Source organism: Chrysemys picta, chromosome 3 (genome assembly GCF_011386835.1).
Source record: "Chrysemys picta bellii isolate R12L10 chromosome 3, ASM1138683v2, whole genome shotgun sequence".
Classification (NCBI taxonomy): Eukaryota; Metazoa; Chordata; order Testudines; family Emydidae; genus Chrysemys; species Chrysemys picta.
Genome location: NC_088793.1, coordinates 42,947,502 through 42,969,946, shown reverse-complemented (window position 1 = coordinate 42,969,946; position 22,445 = coordinate 42,947,502). Strand labels below are relative to the sequence as shown.

Sequence of the window (22,445 nt, the reverse complement as noted above, 5' to 3'; positions counted from 1 at the left end):
ACCACGGTTCAGAGGACTACATTTAGAACCTCTGCCCCAACGAGACAACAAGGGAAAAGACAATCCTTCTTCTGCTACCGGTGTGGCCAGGGTGGGCACATTGCTGCAAGGTGTCAGAATGCAGAGAATCCCACGCTAGTATATCAAAAGCTGAGGACCACCTGGGGAAAGTCGGGAAACGGCCCCAGGGCCTGGGAAGGGAGCCGCCTAGGCCTACAGGGTGTGGAGGCTCCCCTGGAAAGAACCCTGCAGCCCGAATCCCACCAGGATTGATCGGACCCCGAGCGGAGGTAACTATAAAGGTTGAAGGGACAGAATGTAGAGCAGTGCTTGACACAGGATCCCAAGTGACTATCATATTCCAGTCTTTCTACCAGCAGATGCTTAGGCATCTGCCTATACGGCCCCTGACAGGACTTGGCCTGTGTGGCCTCAGCATGGATGAATACCCCTATCAGGGGTATGTCATAGTACACCTGGAATTCCCAGAAGAGATTGCGGGGATAAGACAGGAGGTGGACACTGCTGCTTTAATATGCCCTGACCCTAAAGGAGCCTCTGATGTGTCCGTGCTAATAGGGACCAACTCCAGCCTCTTTAAGGTACTCGCAGATTACTGCAGACAGCGAGCAGGGGACCAATATCTGAACACCTTGGTGATACACACACACTGTGCCGCAGCCTACAGAAAAATTGAGGACACAAGAAAAGTGCTGCCTGATTTGCCAGTGGGAGCATTGAGGTATGCGGGCCCGGCCCCCTTAGTGGTTCCTGCAATGACAGAAAAGGAAGTGATTGTCGTGAGTACCTGCCTAAAAGACAGTAAGAAAACATTAGCAATGGTAGAGCAGCCGACCGAGGGAGGGCTCCCAGAAGGAGTGCTGGTTCTCAGTGGAGTCATAACCCTACCTGCTGAAGCCCAGGAAGAGGTGGCTATATTGATTGCTAATGAAACACGCCGTGACGTGTTTGTAAAACCAGGGCAGAAGATTGCAGACATCTTTGAGCCTGAAACCATCGTGAGACCCCAGTGTGAAGCTGAAGTTCCAGTGATGGATCCCGCAAAGTTTGACTTTGGGGACTCCCCACTGTCTGAGGAGTGGAAGGATCGCCTGCGGAAGAAGCTTTGCGAGAGAGCCAAGGTATTCTCACTGCATGAGTGGGACGTGGGATGTGCCAAAGGAGTGGAACACCACATCAGGCTACAAGATCCCCGACCCTTCAGGGAGAGATCTAGGAGGATTGCTCTCTCTGAGATGGAAGACGTACGCCATCATCTTCAAGAGCTGATCGCGAATGGTATCATTACAGAGTCCCGAAGCCCCTACGCCTCTCCCATTGTGGTGGTTCGTAAGAAGAGTGGGAAAATCCGGATGTGTATTGACTACCGCACTCTAAACAGGCGCACTACAGTTGACCAATACACCATGCCTCGAGTACAAGATGCCTTGGACTGTTTGCTGGGTAGCCAGTGGTTCTCTGTGTTGGATCTTCGGAGTGGATACTACCAGATCCCTCTGGGAGAAGAAGATAAGGAGAAGACAGCCTTCATCTGCCCGTTAGGGTTCTACCAGTTCGAACGCATGCCCCAAGGAATTTCTGGGGCACCTGCCACGTTTCAACGTCTCATGGAGAAAGTCGTGGGAGACATGAACTTACTACAAGTGTTAGTTTACTTGGATGACCTGATTGTGTTTGGAAGAACCTTGGAGGAGCATGAAGAAAGACTTCTTAAAGTGCTCGATAGGTTGGAGGCGTATGGTTTGAAGCTTTCAATTGACAAATGCCAGTTCTGCCGAACCTCAGTGAAGTATGTGGGTCACATTGTGTCCCAGGAGGGTGTGAGTACTGATCCTGACAAAATAGAAGCACTCACTACCTGGCCACATCCAAGTAACTACAGAGAACTCAAGACCTTTCTTGGATTTAGTGGTTACTACCGCAGATTTGTGAAGAACTACGCCACAATTGTAAAACCCCTGAATGATCTTACCAGGGGATACCAGTCCAACAAGAACAAATCTAGGACCAAGAATAAGAGGAGGCCTCCAAAGCCTCCTGTGCAGAGACATTATGGCCCCTTCGAACCGTTTGGGCCAAGGTGGGATGAGAGATGTGAGAGGGCTTTTCAGGAAATCATTAGTCGCCTAACTCATGCCCCCGTCCTAGTCTTTGCCGACCCAAGCAAACCGTTTATCCTACATACTGATGCCAGTTTGGAGGGTCTGGGAGCAGTACTGTACCAAGAAGTGGAAGGCAAACATAAACCCGTAGCCTTTGCCAGCCGAGGACTGTCTGACAGTGAAACTCGCTATCCCATCCACAAGCTGGAGTTCTTGGCCTTGAAATGGGCCATCACTGAGAAATTTCGAGACTACTTGTATGGTGCTCAGTTCCAGGTGTGGACAGACAACAACCCATTGACTTACGTGTTAACGAGTGCTAAGTTGGATGCTACAGGACAGAGATGGGTGGCCGCCTTGGCTAGCTATGAGTTCAGCATTCAATACCGATCAGGGAGAAGCAATGTAGATGCAGATGCATTGTCCCGGCGACCGCAGGCACCTGAAGTGGCTATGATACCCATGGATGGAGTGAGGGCTATTTGCAGTGTGAGTCGCCGAGAGCCAGAGGCCCATGAGAGTCTTCATGGATGTGTTGCTGAAGCTTTGGGCCTGCCCCCTGACTGCGTGCCTTCTGCTTCTGTGAACTATATTGCATTGGACCAATCTCCCTTGCCCGTGCTCAATGCGGCTGACTGGCAAGAAGCCCAGCTGCAAGATGTTGACATTCGTGATACACTACTTGCCAAAAGGGAGGGGCGAAGCCCAGCTGCGGTTGTCCCTCCTAACCCGGAGGGTAAACTACTATTGAGAGAATGGACCAAACTAAAACTGATCCAGGGAGTGTTACATCGAACGACCATCGACCCTTTACAAAAGCAACGAGCACAACTGGTGCTGCCAAAAGAGTACAGAGCCCTGGCCATGAGGGCCCTGCATGATGACTTTGGACATTTAGGGATGGAGAGGACCCTGGAACTTCTTCGTAGTAGATTCTATTGGCCCCGGATGGCTGAAGATGTTCGTAGGAAATGTGAGACTTGCGCTCGATGTGTTCAAAGGAAAACTCTGCCCACGAGGGCTGCATATCTCAAGAACATCACCAGCACCAAACCTTTGGAACTGGTATGCATCGATTTCTTGTCTTTAGAAGTAGACAAGAGGAATATTGGGAACATTCTAGTAGTGACTGACCATTATACACGATATGCGCAGGCATATCCCACGCGTGATCAGAGGGCCACCACTGTTGCTCGAGTACTGTGGGAGAAATATTTCTCAGTTTATGGATTTCCAGCCCGGATACACTCGGATCAGGGGCGGGACTTTGAGAGTCATCTTCTGAAGGAGGTGCTGAGGATAGCGGGAATTAAGAAGTCTAGAACAACGCCTTATCACCCGCAAGGTGATCCTCAGCCAGAGAGGTTCAACCGAACCCTATTAGATATGTTGGGGACTTTGCGACCAGAGCAGAAAGCAACCTGGAGCCAACATGTTGCATATCTGGTGCACGCCTACAATGCCACAAAGAATGATGCTACAGGAGTCACCCCATATCTCTTAATGTTTGGACGAGAACCAAGATTACCCATAGACCTGTGCTTTGGTGTATCAGAGGATGGAGATAGCTATGAAACTCATCAGCAATATGTATCCCGACTGAGAGAAAAGCTGCGGGATGCTTATCACTTAGCTACATCTGCAGCTCGGAAGAACGCAGACCGCAACAAACATCGATATGATGCTAGGGTACGTCTGCAAGAACTCCAGCCGGGGGACAGAGTTCTGCTGCGAAATTTGGGTATTGCTGGCAAACACAAGATAGCCGACAGATGGAAGGCAATACCTTACTTGGTGATGGAAAAGCTAGGAGACCTGCCGGTCTACAAGATCAAACCTGAAGAGGGTCCAGGGCAGACAAAGACAGTGCATAGAAACCTTTTGCTCCCTGTGGGGGAATTGGTAGGCACCCCGTATGAGATGGGCCACAACAGGGCAACTGGGCAGAATGAAGGTGCTGGACCAAAGCCGCCCTCCAACGTGGACAGCCAGCCCCCTGCAGCTAACCTACCCCCATGCAGCACATCCGAGAGTGAGTCTGAGGAGGAAGACACAACCATGGTGTATCCTGGGATGGAGACAAGATTTCAGTCTCGATCGGCTGAATCAAAAGAGAGCTCTTCTTCTTCCGCCCTAAACCCCATGGCAGAAGTATTTAGGCCCATTCCTGACACCCCTGAGCGACTGGTGGGACCCCCATGTGATGACACACCCAGGTTATTGGACAGTGGAGACATACAGGTGGAGGATGTCCTGGGCACCTTGGACCCTCCACTGTTAGAACCAGAAATGCAGGGACCTATGCCAGTAGCCGAGGGACCCTCAAAGGAAACCTCTCCATCCATCGTTCAAGAGGCTGTCCCGCGCACCACGGCAACAGAGATTCTCAATAGACGAGACAGGGTAATAAGACCAGTAAAACGGTTGACTTATGATGCACCTGGGGTAACTAGTGAGGAACCAATATGTTTAGCACACAGGCTTGTGGAAGCTAAAGTGGGCTATCTGAGGCCCTTTGGAGGGAACCAGTGAGTTGTTATAATAGGGAGTGCGATTTGTCGGGACGACAAATTTTCGGCTGGGGGGAGGATGTAAGCAGAGTCAGGATGAGCTCTACCCTGACATCTGGTGGTGAATTATGGCGAGTGTGGAAAAGAACTCCAGGGGCTGATCTTGTTTGCATAGGCACACCCACTCGCCTGGCAGGAAACAACAGCAACTCAAAGTGGTTACTTTGGCTGGTGTGGGATCCCCAGTTTCTCTGTTATTGGGGCAGGAAGAATAAAGTTTTGTTACCCTGATTCTGTGAATCAAGGCCAGTGGAACTGGTGTATGACAGAAGGACTGAGTGAGTCATTCACCATTACCTAAGTAGCATTTGCTTGTCAAGGGGCATGGGTTACAAAACCCAGTGAATTGAGAGAGGTTGGGGGCAGGTATTGGTACCTGGTGGTGTGGGTCCCTTTTGTGGGCCTGAAACACCAATTGCACCTCCTCCTCTCTCCACTGTTGAATGTCAGAGCTAACTTTGATTCCCTTAGGAGTCTAGTTACGGACTGCCGAGCTGAATTCACTCTGGGCCGATAGTGCACCAGCACTGGGGCTCCCCTACTACTAGCTGAAATCACTGAGAGCTGAAATCACAAAAGAGCTAAAGCTATTTAAGAGCTGAGATCACTGAGGCTGTGTTAACTAGTGGGGGAGCCTGAAGCTATATTTGCTAAGCTAACTTAGCTTAGCGGGGGCGAGTGGAGCGGCTGGAGGAGCAGCGAGCAGAGCAGAGCCTTGTGGGAGCGGCCCAAGGGACGGGCGGAGCGGAGCGGAGCGGGGCAGTGCGGCTCACAGGTCGGTGAGCGGAGCGGCCTGGCTCACAGGTCGGTGAGCGGAGCGGAGCGGCTCACAGGTCGGTGAGCGGAGCGGAGCGGAGCGGCCTGGCTCACAGGTCGGTGAGCGGAGCGGAGCGGCGCGGCGCGGCTCACAGGTCGGTGAGCGGAGCGGAGCGGAGCAGCTGCCAGAGCAGTTCGTGGGACGGCAGGAGTGGGACTGCGGGTGGAGTGGAGCAGTTCGTGCTAAGGCTGCGGTGGAACCCCACGGAGAAGCAGCCGGGTTGGCCTCGGATCACGTAAGGTGCCCCTTAACACCCTGCTCACCCCCCCCTTTTTGAACTCTGGGGCTGCACTGATCAGGGACAGAGACTTTGGGGGGTTGTCGGACTTTTGGGACTTTTGTGATTCTTGGGTTGCTGGACCCAAGAGACTTTGGGATCGGTGGACTTTTGGGACTTTGGTGATTCTTGGGTCGCTGGTTTCAAGAACCCACGGGAGAGGACACGGCCCAATTTGCTGGGGTGGGTCTTCGCTCATGGTTTGGTCTATGAACTCTAGTTGTGGTGTTTTCCCAATTTAATGCTATGTCGTTTACCTCATGTTATTAAACATTTTCTGCTACACCGAGGCTCTGTGCTTGCGAGAGGGGAAATATTGCCTCTTCGAGGCGCCTAGGGGTTTGTGTAAGATTTTCCCAGGTCACTGGGTGGGGGCTCGAGCTGGTTCTGTGTCACGCTGTTGGGAAGGGACCCCTATGTACTGAACCCGGCCCTTGCTGCTATCAACTTGGCCTGGCAGAAGGGTTACAGATGTTTATACAAATCCAAACTCCAAACCTTTGACATTTGCCCATCACTGTTGTATAGTCATTCAGCTTGCCTCATGTTTATTTTTAAAGACACATTCCTTCCAATTTACACCTTGATTATAGAAAATAAAAAGATGAAGAAAGCCTCAGCTCAGCCAACAATGCCAGTCTTCACTACCCGTTGGTCCAGTTTTCCCTCAAGCACTTTGCAGCATTCTCCCATGCTGCCTCTTATGCCTAGTGTAGGAATTTAGGCCCACGTTAGATTTGGGTGAACTGTGGTTTTAAATTGAGTTGGGATATTAGGATGAGCAATAGGCCCGAAGGACGTGACCAAAAAGAATGAGATCATGAGAAAGAAGAGTTGTGGTGTTAAATATATAGTGACCCTTCAAAATACCACTGTTATCTTATTTAAGATTTGGGCTGAAGTAATAGAAATAAAACAGGGTTAAATGGGTCCCAGGTGCAATAAATAATTGGTTATATGAGTTTGTTTCATGTATTATAAAATATTGCTTAATCTGTGCTTAGCTAAGGTCTGACAATTGGCAATGACATCGCTTGTTTGTTAAAGGGTATAAAAAAGTGAACGCTGAAAGGTTTATTTGCTAATACTTGCCTAACCAAGATGGAGCCGACCAGTATGGGTCTAAGCACCCTGGGGTTTAGCCTGTTTTTCAGTATCTTGATTAAATGCTTATACATGTCCTGTTACTGTTTTGATGTAGTAAATTGTTTATTATCTAGTTTTTTTAGGTATGTTTAGAGTAATTGTATAAATAACATTCAGCCTTTGGATTTAATAGAGGAATTTATGGTTATGTTATTGTTGTGATAATACTCTGCATAAATAATAAAAATTCCAACACATGGGAAGAGCACCCCCTAAAAACCTGCACAGCTACCACATTGTCCTCCTTCAAATCCCTTCTTAAATCTGACTTGTGCTGTGAGGCCTACAAAATATTTGGCAATGGCTGAGCAGTAAGCATACCATGACTGGTGCTTATTATACCAAGTATGGTTACCTCAGTGTTACCTTGTTCTCCCCATCACTTGTTTATCCCTAGCTTCCGTATCTCATAATATGCTTAACTTATAAGCTCTTTGGGGGCAGGGCCTGTCACTTTATGAGATGTGTATATAGTACTTAGCACAATGGCATTCCTTCCTAGGCACTACCAACTCATCAACATTAATAGTATTGTAGACAATGCAGATGTAAGAAATTCACATGCAAAAGTGACATAAAGGCAACTATAGCCTTCCACATGTACTTACGTCGCTGTTTACAACTTCTTTATCATTAACAACAAATCTGAAGCTGGCATTTGGTGACAAACTCTCAGCTTGAACCCAGAAACGAACCTCTCCTTTATCAAACATCTCATAAGCTAATTCTGATTTCAGAGGAATTGCTACAAGAATAAAAGCAAGCAAAGGTCAATAATGCATGAACCCTTGTGAGCAAGAAGAGAGGAATAAAAAGCAAAACTCTACTGTACCTTTCTGATGCATTTTAAAGCTTCTTTCTAGGAGTCAGAGCACAATCTCCACTACATCCTTAATGCAGTGTTTGAGGATTTTGCATAATAGACACCGCGCCAGTATTAAAAGTGGACAAACATCAAAAGACTCTTGAGTGATGGAGATTGCTCTCAGATAAGAGCTAATATTTGTTTTAAAATAATCAAAAGATAAGCAAGCAAATCTTGCTGTGAAAAATGAGACTGTCATTGTCTTAAGAGGACTCCTTGGGGAGCACAGTCATCAGTGTGTAATTATATTATTTCATGAACTGTCTATTAAATTCAGAAGTTCTACTTACTTGGGTTCTTTATACCATGGCTTAGTGTCATCAGACGTTCAAGCTCTGAAATTATGAAAAAGTTTCATGTATTAATTTATTCTGACAGAGTCAAAATACAGCTGTTAAAACAGTGTACAAATCAGTATCAATGCATAAATAATCTGCTTATGGCTTGTGGGAAAAATACTCCAAAAGCCTCTGAAAATTCAGGTCTCAAAAGCTAAATTGAAGAAGACAGGAAAAACTTAAAATTCTGGTTCATGGATTTAGTAAGTTTTCATATTTAAAATGTAAGCATGGAGCTAAAACTCATTTTAGATTTTCTATGGGATTTACACTAAAGATATATAGGAAATATGCATCTAACCTGCATCTAACACCCTCTTTATCTGCTGACCCGGCTCACTAAAGTATCATTTCCAAAAGGTTTCTTTGCTAAAACAGCTATATTGAGAGCTGGTTGGTAGGAAAGGTTCAATTAGCAGTAAATCCTTATGTGTACCAGGCTAGGTTCCACATAGCTGGGACCTGGGACTAATCCTACTTAACATATTTATTACTGGTAGGGACTTGGAGGATGAAACGAAGTGCATCGTTTCAAAATTTACAGATAATACAAAGACAAGAGGAAATGATCGAGGATTTTAGGACACAGTGGAGGATTTAACAAAGTTGCAGAAGGATTTGATCTAGTTTTGGGAAATGGCTGGACAGCTAAGTGATTATTTTCAATGGTGGAATAAGTAAGGTGATACATGTGAGAAGAGCAGACAAAAAGTAAAATGATCATTGTTAGTCATGGCAGAGGAAGAAAGGATTTAAGTGTAGTGGGGGAAATACCACCAGGGTTGGGTCACAGTGCATGGCTTTCAGCAAAGAAAACTAGGAATGTGTTAGGGTGGCTCATAGATGCTATGGTGATGGGCCCACTAAAAATAAATTAGATGCACAGATGGATAAGTGATGTGTGTTAACTTAAAACTAATAATAACGATAAATTAAATATTCTGGCCAAAGCCTTTATAAGGCCATATCTTGAGTAGTATGGACAGTTGGGGTTGTCTAAGACTAGACAGTTAATAATGGCTATTCGGTGCCCCAAAACTTCATTAACTCAGAGTGAAGGTTGACCATCAATGCCTTTAGAGCATCAAGTGCACCTAGATCTAAGCCTGTGAATACCAGGAAATACAGAGTTAAGGTACACACCAGTCCCGCCCCTGCAATGGGCTGTGACCTACAGAACTGTGCTCTCTCACTAGTCTGTGTGGATTCCAGCTGTCCTTCATGGTTTTAGGGACAGCTTTATTGATTGGTCTAAGCTTACTTACAGCAGGTTGCCACAGTTCACACTGGATAGGAGAAGAGGTGCATCTACACCCAAAGGGATCATGGACCCTTCATTTCTGTGCTGAGTTAGATCAGTTATACAAGTAGAGGGGCACAACAGTCTATTCTTGCCATGGCAATCTGTAGCAGTCCAGTGGCATACATAACAGTGTACTACAGGGCAGAAATAAGTGCTAGTGATGTTCTGGAGAGAATAGCTAGGACAAGGGTCAAGGGGTAGTAGAATCTGGCATCTCTGGGGGTAGTTTGTGCAGAGTACATGAAGTAGTTGAGTACAGGCACAACAATTTTCGAAACATCTGAGTAAGGATGTGGATTGCAGAATACTTAGAAAAATCAGCTGTTAGAGTAAATTGGTCTCAGTCTTCACTATAGTGATGCTACTGCCCTGCTATAATCAAGGATTGGGAGGACAGAGAAGGGAAAGTTAATGTATGGTATGAAAGCTCTCTTGAAGGGGTTCAAGTGTGTTTCTCATGGAATAAACAGACTGCAAGGTGATCTCATTGCAGTTTCATAGGAAAAGAAGAAAAAATCCAGGAGTGGGATTTTCAGTGTCTAACTGATTTAGGAGCACAAGTCCTGCTGACATTCAGTTACATTCAATGGGTTTCAGACATTTAGGCACTTTTGAAAATCCCATCCTAGATTTTTTCATATCTTCTGAAATTGTAATGAGATCATCTTTCAGTGTATTTCAAAAAATGCTGTGCAAGCACACTCTGTCCACCTAGGCACGTGCTTGTGTTCCTAACCTGTGCCATCCTGGCTTCAACGCTAGATAGATCAATGCAGGTGTGAGTACATCTACCCGAGCTGCAATTGCACCTCTGATTGCAGTGTACACATACCCTAAGTCACTTAGCTCAAGTCCTGGGGGCACAAGTTCCATTGAATGTCCCACCTCTAATACTTGATCCCACCCACCTTTAATTTATGTTGAGTGTAAATCAAGTTTCCAGTTGAATTCTGTGGGCTTTGGATCAGCTTTAGATGCTTAAAAGAAAGTGTATACATGATGTGAGATTCGAGTTAGATCTCAAGATGCATTATGAATCAGTTACTAGAAAGTAGGCAGATAATATTTGAAGAAAGAGAAGAATGTAGCTTTAGAATAAAAAAATATAATTGAGTAGGAAAGTTCCCTGAATAGCAGAGCCTGCCTTAAAGTAGGAAGAAGATTAGGTCTAATCCAAAATTAACGGGCCAAATTATGCTGGGTCGTATATAGATGCACCCACACAAAAGGCAGCCGTAAAATACAAAGTGTATTTGGGAAGACAACCGCCAGAGCTGTCTGTAGCTGCTGATGGCATCTTTATGCTAATGGCATAAAAGGGTGACTGGGAAGGATGAGGCCAGATCACCAGCCTCTAAGTACCGCAACAACTGCCAGGAGGAGATCACTGGAGGAAGGATGGGTGTGACCTTTGCTAAAATGTAACAAGTGAACCTCTCCAATACCCTCACCCTCCCAGCTTCCCTTGGATGGTGATGGGCACACCAAATAATGGCAACCCCAGTGAAGTAGAGCATAGCTACTCCAGATTTATGTCAAGGTAACTGAGAGGAGAATTTGGCCCAATATCTCAAGACACCACTGTTCAACTAATATAGTTCTTCCTTCTCCTTTCCCATTACAACTCTGCATCTAAGACTTATAACCTAGTTCTATACATTTAACTCCAGAAGTTGTATCTGTATTTTTTTCAAACTATTTAAGTCACTTTGGATAGTGTAAAGGATTTTGAGCTTAGGTTAATTAGCTGTTACATGGTTGATTATTAAAGAAACATACTATGGGCCTGATTTTCAGAGCATGTTAACTGTAGAATTAGGGACATACGTTCACAAAATAATGCACACAGCTAATTGGATCTTCCGAAGTTTAACTGAATTGCTAGTGCAATTGAAACTACTAGATTTTTTGTTGGTAATGTTTTTTTGTTTTCTTTTTTGCAGATTTTATTGCATCCTAGCATTACAGTAAATTTGAAAATTACAGATAAAGAGAGGCAGTGCTTAAATAATAGTGCTCTTACCTTTCTCATCCATTTTAAAGCTGGATGAGATGCCATCTGTGTCACTAACAGCTACAGAATAGGTTCCCAAGTCCATTTTATCAGGATTTTTGAAGTACAACTTAGAACTAAAGAAATCATTAAAAATATATATATGCAGTTAGTGGCTTTGTCACAAGTGGGCAAAGTTTTACAAAAACAAACTTCTAGTGCCTTTATACAGGGTTCCAGAACTTACTGCTCTCCAGTTGTTTCAGCATTAAACTTATCAAGATCAGTAATCTCTTCATAGGATTTACACCAAGTAAAATCTGATGCCTCTGTAACTTCTGGGCAATCAAAAGCTAGGTAAATATTACCTTCTTCATCCACATCTGCAGTAATTTCCTTGGTTCCTGAAAATTAAGAATCAATTCATAAACACAGCAGTCAAGAAATAGCATTTATTCTTCAAGGCCCCAGCTCAGCAAAGCACTTAAGCACATACTTAAATCCAGTCTTCTTCAGCAATGTGTCAAGCATTTGCTTAAATGCATTGCTGAATAGAGACGGACTTCAGCACATTCCTAACTTTAAGCACACATTGAAGTGATTTGCTTAACATACTAGAATGGGGTTTCTTATAATATACAAAAAAACCAGAAGTCTAAAAATAATGGGTGCTTAGTGATACCAAGCTATGAAATAAAACTGACTGTAAACTTTAAAAGTAAACTAGTAACATAAATTGTAACACAAACTAAATTATTTAAAAATTCTTGCAGTGTTAGCAATCAGCGTGCCAGGTTATGCCTCTCACACTCAAATTAGGCAATACTTTACTGTATGAGCAGACTCACTGAAATCAGCGAGACTAGTTGTGGAGTACTACTCAGTGTGAAGAAGGGTGGCAAAATGTGGCCTTATTAATTATTTAGCAACATGGTAACAAGGTTTTTTTTAAATACACTTGTATATAATACATGTCCTTTCAACACCTACCACAGTAGTTAGCACTAACAGTGGTTGTTGTAAAGGTCTTGTTCATAATTAGATTTAACAGATAAGGCAGTGCTTAAAAACTTTCCAATTGCTTCAAATAACTAAATAAGAGTTACAGTTAGCTAATCTCAGCATTTGTAGTAATCCAGGTATTTCCCTCAGTAAGTAAAAGAAAGTACAAGGACACACTGCCAATACTTCGATAACCATATCTGCTGATACAGTTATCTCAGATAAAACTGACAAGTTTTTCAGTACCACCACTATTCTATCCTGAGTTCCTAGAATGCTTATTTCTGCCAGAGTAATGTTTACACCATTTTCTAAATTATATCTACATTTTATGTATGGGAGATAACATAATTTAGTTCATACCTGGTCTTGCCTCGATAAGCACTGGCTCAGAAATATCAGATGATTTGCCCATACCGGCTTTATTCACTCCACGGACTTTGAAAACATACGTTTTGCCCTCATGTAAATCATTGACCTTGAAAAGGACAGAGTAAAGTTTGTGTTAAATATATAAATTTATATAATTGAGTAATAAGAATTTGTTAGCAGAAGTCCAAGGGTGATATCCAGCCCTATTGAAGTCAATGGTAAAACTTCTATTAGCTTCAGTGGGGCCAGGTTTTCACCTCCAAGTTTTCTTCCTTGGTCGCTTTTTCATTGAAACAACAATAACTACAACAACCTTTTAGTAAATGAAGTGTTACCTTTAAGTAACAGTGTGAAATTTGTTTTTCATTAGCGGTGGTCCACTCTTCTGAATCTACTTCCTTATAGTCCACAAAATACCCAGTAACAGGACTGTTACCACTGTACACAGGTGCTTTCCACAGAAGTACCAAAGATGAATTCCTAACTTCACAGAATGTCAGATCATAGGCAGGCCCTAAAACATTTTGAATGTTGAAAAATTAGTCAAACTTAATAACATTTTACAACCTGGCCCTTTTGGATGGGGGAGGAATGTATAATTTATTTATTTTTTTTGTTTGGTTTCAATTCCCCCCCTTTAGAAAAAGAAGTTGTATCTATTGGTATCCTTTCCCAGGTTAAAATGTCTATGTCTATGTCAGCTCACGAAAGCTGTATTGCACCACCTCTCTTATTCAAGAGTAACATTAGTATTCCAAAGTGCACATTGTTAGCTGGATCCCAGTAGTTTCATTTTGAGGTTAAATTATTCATCTGGAAAATCCATGCCCTCTAAAACATTCTGAGGAGGGATAGGTGCTTCTTTTTATTTCTATTTTAATTCACTATTTCAAATTCGAGGCTGCTCCATTGAGTTTGGAATCAAATCGGTGATTAAGCATCAGTACTTCCATTTTCAGTTTTATTCTTTCTATTTTATTGGTGAGCATGAAACAGGAGCCACTGGCCTGATCCACAGCCCACTAAAGTCAGTAGGCGATTTTGCACGTATTTTGGATCAGGCTCTATATGCATTGACAGAAGATCACTTTTCAGTCAGAGGACGGGTGTAGATCTCCCTAAAGGAAGGGAATTCAGGAGGACATTTAGACTAAGAACTATTAAAATAGTAGGCACTCAAATTCTCCTGACACTGTAATCAGTATATGTGTGGTTTTGTGTCTTTGTATCTTGAAGGCTTATATTCTCACCACCACATCATCTTTTTCTTTCATTGAAATTGTTCTGATGCCACACAATTTACATTTCTTTATACATGAAAATATTCAAACTCAGTTTTATTAACAGAGTACAAAACAGTAATCACATCAGTTTTCTATCACACAGACCAAACCTACAATAGTATACAACTACCATTCAAAAACACAGACAGGTCCTTTTGAATAAATTAGTGTTTCCCTCCATTCCATCTGACTTTCAATAATGATAAATAACCAACATGAAATTCTATAGTGATATGGTTCTACAGACATGCATAAGGATATCATTAGTGAGCAACAAAGGGGTGATTCTCCATTGGATATAAAATACTGAACATAGGATTGGAAGGGACCTCTTTGGTCATCAAGTCTAGTCCCCTGCTGTCTCAGGCAACCTTGTCTGACAATCCCATTCGTAAATTTACCAGTGTGTTTTCTTTATAAATCTGGGCACCTCTTTCAGACCAATGAGTACAGGTAAGAGATTTCTCATGTACATGTAAGGCTGGGATTGTCAAAGGAGCCTAAAGGAGCTGAAGTTCGATTCCTAACTGTCTTAGGGTCCTTTGAAAATCCCAAGCTAAATGTCTTTATGGCCATTTCCTATAGGCAGTTGTATTTGCTAAAGTCCTAGAAGGTGGAAGAAAAATGTCGTGTGAAACTTGATGAAGAGGACTCTATACTACTAGTAGTCATTGTGATCTTTCGTTGTTCTAATGCATGTACAATAATTCATTAGCTAACATTGTAAACTCATAAAGGCTCACAGATATACCTAAAATTGGGGCTCTGCAGGAAAAAACATGGACACCAGCTATTCCCCTACAAATTGGATTGGAAATTGGTCAGTCACACTGGAAACCTTGCAATGGGTTTTGGCCTACCTGTAGAAGAACCTCACTTCTGTTTCAAAATGTGTAAGAGCACTTCCAATATCCACAGCAATTACAGGTGTGTGGTAGGCATGTATGTTTTTCCGGAATTTCTTTATGAAAAAAGCATGAACGGCTCAGACTCTCACTCCATCTTAATTCAAATCACACTTCCTCCTTTTGGTTGTTGCTAAGCCATTTTCTAACACTACTTTCAAAGAGGTTTGGAGAACATTTTAACAGCCTTTTTTCTAGCAGGAAGAAATTTAATACCACCTGTTCAGTTAACTGCATAATGAGAACAATGCAATCAGACTGCGGAGCGCAAAAGGTCAAGCAGTTCATCATGGAAATGAATGCTATTTCCTCTTTGTTTCCTGCAGACACCTTTTATTTTATTTTTAGATATAAACTCAAAAGGGCAAAATCCTTGCTAGTTCACACGCTGGATAATTCCACTGACTTTTGTGGCAGATTTCAGCGGGAGTAAATCAGTGCAGCATTTGGCCCATTCAGAAGAGTAACTACCCCTTGATGTCATTTTGATCCTCAGTACTTACAAAGGAATGTGAAAATCTCACATGTGATAATGGACACCAGGTCAATTCTCTTACTTACACCATTGCAATATCATAGAAGCCAACAGTTAGGACTTGTATAACTCAATGGAGAATTTAGCTAAATGTTTTTCATTCCAGTCCAAAGTTATTTTCCATATATAAAATAAAAAGAAACATAAAATTATCCTCTGACTTACACCCCCATCAAGCCACACTGAAGTCAGTGAGAACTTTTATCTAGTTTTAGGAAAACCAGTTTAAATTTTCCCAGAGAAAATTAATCCAATAAGGCATTTTTGCAGGAAGCAGACATGAATAAATCCACTGAAGTCAATGGGACCATTCATGAAGGAAGGTGCTACTTAATGTGAATGAGGTCATCAAAATGTGCCTTTACTAAAGAACCTGATATTAAATAAAATTGGAGTCAAAATTATTGCTCTGAATGCTCCCCAATAAGAACCAAAGAAGAGTTACTTTTTACAATCCTACACAGGTTAAGCATTTGTGATCTGCGAATCTTGGACCAGTAACATTTTCTCATTTAACATTTTTTAAAAGTGAATTTAATGCTTGTGATTAACAGTCTTGAAGCCTGAAGCTTGTGGAGGACGGAGAGCAGAACTGCAGGTTTCCTTGCAATACTTTGCCAATGGGCCATAACACTGTCCTGTTGGGACCACAAACAGGGCTTGTATTTGCTGAGGGTCCAACACAATGCCCACTGAGGTCAATGGGAAGAGTCTAGGGGTACATCTACACTACAATAAAAAACCCATAGCACTGATTTTCAGAGTCCAGGCTAATTGACTCCAGCTGCTGAGCTAAAAATTGCTGTGTCTATGTTCAGGCACAGGCTGGAGCCTGAGCTCTGAGACACCCCCGCCCAACACACACACACACACAGGGTTTCAGAGCCTGGGCTCCAGCCCAAGCCTGAACATCTACACAGCAATTTTTAGACCTGCAGCCTAAACTGAGTCAGCTGACCCAGGCCAGCCACAGTTGTGCCATGGGTCTTTTTATTGTAGTGCAGACATACCCTAAGTGTATGCCTATACTGCAAAGAAAAACCCATGGTGCTGAGTCACAGATCAATTGATTCAGGCTTGTGGGGCTTGGGCTGCAGAGCTGTGTAGACGTTCCCACTTGGGCTCTGAAACCTGGCAAGGGAAGAGGGTCTCAAACCCCAGCCTGTAGCCCGAAGAGGAACATCTAAACTTCTATTTTCAGGCCCTCAGCCTGAGCCCTGTGAGCCTGAGTAAGTTGACTAGGGCTCAAGACTTGGTGCAGTGGTTTCTTTGTAGCACAGACATACCCTGACTGACTTCAGTGGGATCTAGATCATTCCCTTAGTCTTTGCTAGACACTGCCAATAGCCTTCAAAATAGTGGCTTGTTTCCTGTGTCAGCCTATTTATAAACTGCCTTCTTAGAGATCACCTACTTGTTGGGACTGCCAGTAACCGGTGTAACTGTAAAGGTGTCTATTGTGATATGGATATCAGTTCACTTGCAATTCACTGAAGGCATCAATTCATTTCACACCGGACACTGAGCAGCCATCCAGTGACAATGACTTTTGTTTACCACCAGTCAGTTTCTGATTCAAACCTTGTAGGGACACACTTCATATCACTTGAGCCATCCCATTCACTCACAGTGTATCAGCAAATTTAGTACACTTCTAGTTTAGCTTTCTGAAAATCAGACACATCCTACTGAAGCAATTTGACAGGCACTCTTGTAAGAAAATTACACCTTCCTTATATATTCACACTGGGATTTCAAACTGACTGTGTTGCAAGGAATTTGCGTTAAATTGAGTATTATGAGGAACTAATAGACTTACCAGGTTCTGGCATGGTCCAGGCTTTACACATAAAGTGCTCACTGGGATCTGAGGGAAGGCCTATACCAGCCAGGTTTGTAGCAGCGACTCTGAATTCATAGAAGGAGTTTTCTGTCAAATCCTCTGCCTTTTCAAAACAGCCAAGGACAAATTAATATACATGAAAATGTATTACTTTTTATTCCAGGCCTCGGAAATGTAATAATAATAATAACATACATTTATTCACTGATTGATTTAATCATTATTAAGCACCATAGATTGTACAAGGAAGTAAAACAAGATCCTGCTCCAAGGATCTTACAATCTAAACAAGAGAGCTCATATAGGCAGAGCTTTTGCCACCACACAATCAATCTTAGTACTGTCCCTCACATAGTTCCTCCTCTTCCCTCCTCTTGCTGCAGTGGGAAATACATTTCTGCAGCTCTGGAAAAGGTGGCCCTTACTGTGACCTCATGAGTGGCCAACTACTTAGGCCAGCAAGAAAGAGGATCTTCTCCATCACCTATGCCCACTCTCTGCCCTCTCCCCAACCAGTTGCTCACAAGGGGGAATATCTGAGGAGCAGGAGCTGTGTTCCACAGAGCCAAGATCCAGGTAGGCCTTATTAACTGAGCCGGGGGTATTGGAGAGGCTGTACTTCTCCTCAGCTGTGTAAGACAAGGGCACAAGGTCATAACAGGAAATAATGACAGACCCTGAGGAGTGGGAGGGGAAGAAGGGCGGATAATAGAAATCTAAAGGAAAAGGAAATAAACTCCTTGGGAGAGGAGTGTATTTAAATAACTCAGATCCTGCATTTGGCTTATTTGGGCGCTTTTCCTCAGTTTTAATTAATTGCATAGGGCTTTTATTTTTTTCTTTAAATATTATAGACACTAGAAAGGGAGGAGATAGCACTGGGGATGGGATCAGCAGGGCACAGCTGGTGGCCAGTAGATCCAAGCCAGAGCCACTAGCCACATCTCTGTCACTCTCCTGGCTTTTCACGGTGAGCGCATCACCATTTGAGCTCAGCTTTGCAGCTTATGGAGACCATAAAGTCCCAGAGTCTCCCTATGATCTGCCCCACTGAGCAGCACAATCACAGTGGTGGTTCTGCATTTGGACCCTTCACAGACCCTGCACATTTCCTCCCAGTTTTATTTTCTGTTAAAATTGTGAAAGGGAAGGCTCAGCTAATGGCAGGCACCACTGTGGAGGGCCTGGAAGATCTTAGATGTTCACAAATGTTAGAGAAAGTAGGTCAGTTGTCTTTGAGAAAAAGGAGATAATAGAAGGATCTTAATGTAGTATTTATTTTTTTATGGGAATAGAGAGATTTATGCTTGAAAGTTTATCTGAACTAGCGTCAAATACAAGATCAAAGCAAAACCAAACTGAGCTAGGACTCAGAATGCCAGGCACTAAAAGAATTTAGCCAGAATTTCTTAATACATAAAGTAACTAACAACATAAGAACTTAGTGCCACCAGTAAAAATGATTTAACCCTCCCTCAGTTATTAAGGGCAAAAAATATTTATGGAGTAAGGTACAATTATTTAATTCAGGAAAATGATGAATCTCCATAGATTTCCTGGTTTCTCTCTATCTATTTATGTTCTAATACTATGTATCTGAGGGACTCATATGCTTACCAGACATCATAAAATATGTTATGTGCCTAAAAGCTTTGTTTCCTTTATTTCAATCAGTATTTCAGGCGTCGATCCTTCAAATGGCTGCATGCAGATACACTCCTACATCCAAGCACAGTCACTTGGAGGACTGTGACCTTAGATACCAAATTCATTAAAGACTCATTTGTTTTTCTTAATTTACATTATTTGTTTACAAATGCATAGAAGAAAAAAACATAATGCCCTGACTAACTTTGCCCTTCTTTCATTTCCCAACGTCCCCTGCTCCAGCAGCACAGCCAGTGATGCCTGCCTTTCCTTTCAGTTGTCAGCCCTCACACATACATCTTTGTGTCTTCCATGCTGGCTCCCGGGCATGAGCTTAGCAGCAAGGCTATTGCCTCCTTTGCATTAAAATCTCTCCTAAAGAGTCACTCCTGCTGCGAGGCTTATGGGGAAATTAGATGGCTCACACTGATAATTTTGAGGAGTATTTGGGAATAAGTTATAGTTTCATAGAGTTCGAGGCCAGAAAGGACCATTAGATCATCTAATCTGGCCTCCTGTATTACATTCCACCCAGTTACCCTTATATGGAGTCCAGTATCTTGGGTTAGACTAAAGCATTTCAGTCCTCAGGGAACTACGCTTGTGTGCCACGGGCAGAGAACAGGAGAGACTGAGCAGCCACCAACGCTTGGCTCCCCTGCCAATGCAGGGAATTGATTAGATGAAGCATGCCTAGATGATCCTAGCAGGTGACCCATGCCCCATGCTCAAAAAAGGCAACGTTCCATCCCCAGGTCCCTGCCAATCTGACCCAGTGGAAAGGTCCCTCCCATCCTGAAATCTGGCAAGCAGGTTGACCCTGAGCATGTGACCAAGACACCAGCCAGGGATCTGAGAAAGATGAGTCTCTGTACCATCTCAGAGCACAGGCTCACCCCATCAGGTGTCTTATCTCTAGTTGTAGCCAATCCTTGATGTTTCAAATGAAAGAAAATTTGAAAAATAAATAAAAATGTAATAATTTAACCTTATATTACCCAAACATGTGGTGAAGCACCACCTTCACTACTAAATGGCTGTATCCCTTCCACCCAATCTCTCTCTTTGTCTTCAGATTGTAATTTCTTTGGGGCATGAGCCATGCACTATTCTCTGTTTGGGAAACACCTCATACATTATGGGAAGTACCATCAATCAATCAATCAATCAATAATGACCCTCTGTTGCTCTAGCGCAGAGTTTGCTCTGCACTGGAAACAGGACCAGATGCAAAGTGGTAGGGCTGGAGCATGCTTTTCTGATTAGTTGAGGGCAGAGATCCACAGAAAGGACAGGCCTGTTCCCTTTGATCTTGGCCCATCTGGGTTCTCCCTCCAGACCTTCCACACTACAGGCAGCATAGTAGCCTGCTCAGTGACATGCTTCTGCCCTTCTGCCATATGTTAAAGACCTGGTGGGGGAGTGAGGTTGCACTTATCAATGCACTATAACGTATGACACCTTTTTAGATCACAAGTTACTCTGCCCTGAATAGGAAACGTGCTTCCAACCTATTCCTCAAATCTCCCTCATCCAGCCAGCCATACTTCTCTAGGTCTAGGGGGCAGTGGGTTGTATTGCATTGCTACCTTTCCCCTCTGCATGCCTCTCCACTCCAATTCTCAAGTTTGTCACATTTTGTTGCTCTCCACAACACACAGTTGAGGGGACTGAGCCATTTTTAGCAGTGTCCCTTCAAACAAGAGTATAATAATACCAACCGTATAAATTCTCTCCTTAACAGGGGAAGAATTGACTTCATGCCAGTTATGGTGATGAGCCTCCCTCTTGTCTATATAATAACCAAGGACTGGTGATCCTCCACTGAACTTTGGCAGTTTCCACCCGAGAGTCATTGAGTGGCCATCACAGTTAAGGAGTGTGAGGCCATAAGGATGTGATGGACAGGCTACAAGAAAATAAGCGTACTGAGTATTAGTACAGTATTCAAAACACAACAGCTAGAAGAAATATGGTAATTTCCCCCCTCTTCTCTTCTATAGCATATGGCTACAGGTTACTGCATCTAGGCAATGGCCTGTAAGGATCGTAATAAAAATTCACTTTGAGATGACTAATACCTTGGACGTGTCAGTGGTGAATAACAGAGAGCAAGTAAGAGCCCCTTTGCCAAAAGAGTTTTTGCTGCTATGTCTGCCCCAATATTATCAGGTTTTGCATTCCTTGGCAATAATGCTGTCAATGCAAGTTATAAAATGGCTGGAATGGAATGGAACAGAAGGCTGTCTGGACCAACACATTCCTAATACTCTGAAATGTTCAAATAGGTGCAAGGATGTCTCACTCAACATTAAAGGGTCTTCAGCAGTGTTGATGTTAATGAAAATACCTCCTAACCAAGGATTCTGAAATCTTCTAGCATATACTTCAAACTGAGGTTGCTATGTGCACTGCTGTGAGCTCAGTTAAGATACCACAAGCCTAAGCTACATTGAACCAGGAAGAATAATGTTCTTGGTGAGTTTTCCCCAAAGGCATTATACCTTCTAAAGCCAGGAGCAGGCATCTCTCCAGAGCCTGCAAGAGGGTTTGTGAGATTGTTTTCCTGTGCTGCTTGTTACACCTATTCAACAAGCCTAGCATGCACCTCCCCCAGCACTATCTTGCATTTGCCATCTTTGATCATAACCTTCGCTAAAGGTACCTCTTCCTGGATCTGTAGTTCTATAAGTAGTGCTAGCTAGGTTCCCTCCTCTTGAGCTCCCCAGGGCATTTTAGCTGAGTTATTTGGCCCATCACATTTAAAAGACTAGAAAAAAATCTACCCAAGGCCCAATATAGTCTCTGCTTTTGGAGCTGTATTTGTGATCAGCATGAAGTACTGACAGCAATCAGCAAAGACAGGCATTGTTCTTTTCCAAATATGGATGAAACTCCAGAGTACCATTCACAGCCAGTTGTAATAAAGCATGTGAAACATATCTCAACAAATGTCTCAGCACCTCAGAGTGGGTCTGGCTTTTGTTAAATGACCTGAGCTTTCTTGCTATTACCACTTCAAGTAAAATAGTAGTGAGCATCAGTGAATTCTTACCAATGTAAAGCCTCAATCCATAAGGATTCTATCCTGCAAACCCACACGTCAGTCACTTCAACTATGTGAGTGCTCCCATGAAGTTCTCAATTATGACTGCCAATGTGGATAAGCACTACTCACATGTGTATGGGTTTGCAAGATTGGGCCATAAAACTGTGCAGTGTTAAATGATACACCCCCATGCAACCAACAACTTCAAATCAAATGTGAAGACAAATTCCAAAAAAACTGTAATTTTTATTTTATTTTTATGTCTTCCAACTCACTAAGTGACTGCAGTGGTGTCTCAGAAAAGATGCTGCAACGTTAAAAAGTGCAGGTGTATTAGAATCTAAAGGTAAACAAACATAAGCATGCTTTCCGACTAC

The 22,445-nt window shown here is 43.2% G+C and overlaps 1 protein-coding gene across 17 annotated transcripts in view; it reads right to left on the bottom strand.

Annotated features, from left to right (window-relative positions):
• Window positions 1-22,445, bottom strand: part of MYOM2 (myomesin 2) — a 228,002-nt gene that overhangs the window by 151,022 nt on the left and 54,535 nt on the right. For all 17 annotated transcript variants that reach the window (XR_006174115.2, XR_010600067.1, XR_010600068.1 and 14 more), the window contains 8 exons: window positions 20,741-20,928; window positions 17,349-17,475; window positions 13,142-13,320; window positions 12,798-12,912; window positions 11,680-11,836; window positions 11,463-11,569; window positions 8,089-8,133; window positions 7,542-7,678 (listed from right to left, as the gene is read on the bottom strand). Coding sequence is in view for 7 of the 17 variants with exons in the window: in XM_065590163.1 (XP_065446235.1) it covers window positions 7,542-7,678; window positions 8,089-8,133; window positions 11,463-11,569; window positions 11,680-11,836; window positions 12,798-12,912; window positions 13,142-13,320; window positions 17,349-17,475; window positions 20,741-20,928 (1,055 nt within the window). In the remaining 10 variants the exon portion in view is untranslated. The remainder of the gene's footprint in view (window positions 1-7,541; window positions 7,679-8,088; window positions 8,134-11,462; window positions 11,570-11,679; window positions 11,837-12,797; window positions 12,913-13,141; window positions 13,321-17,348; window positions 17,476-20,740; window positions 20,929-22,445) is intronic.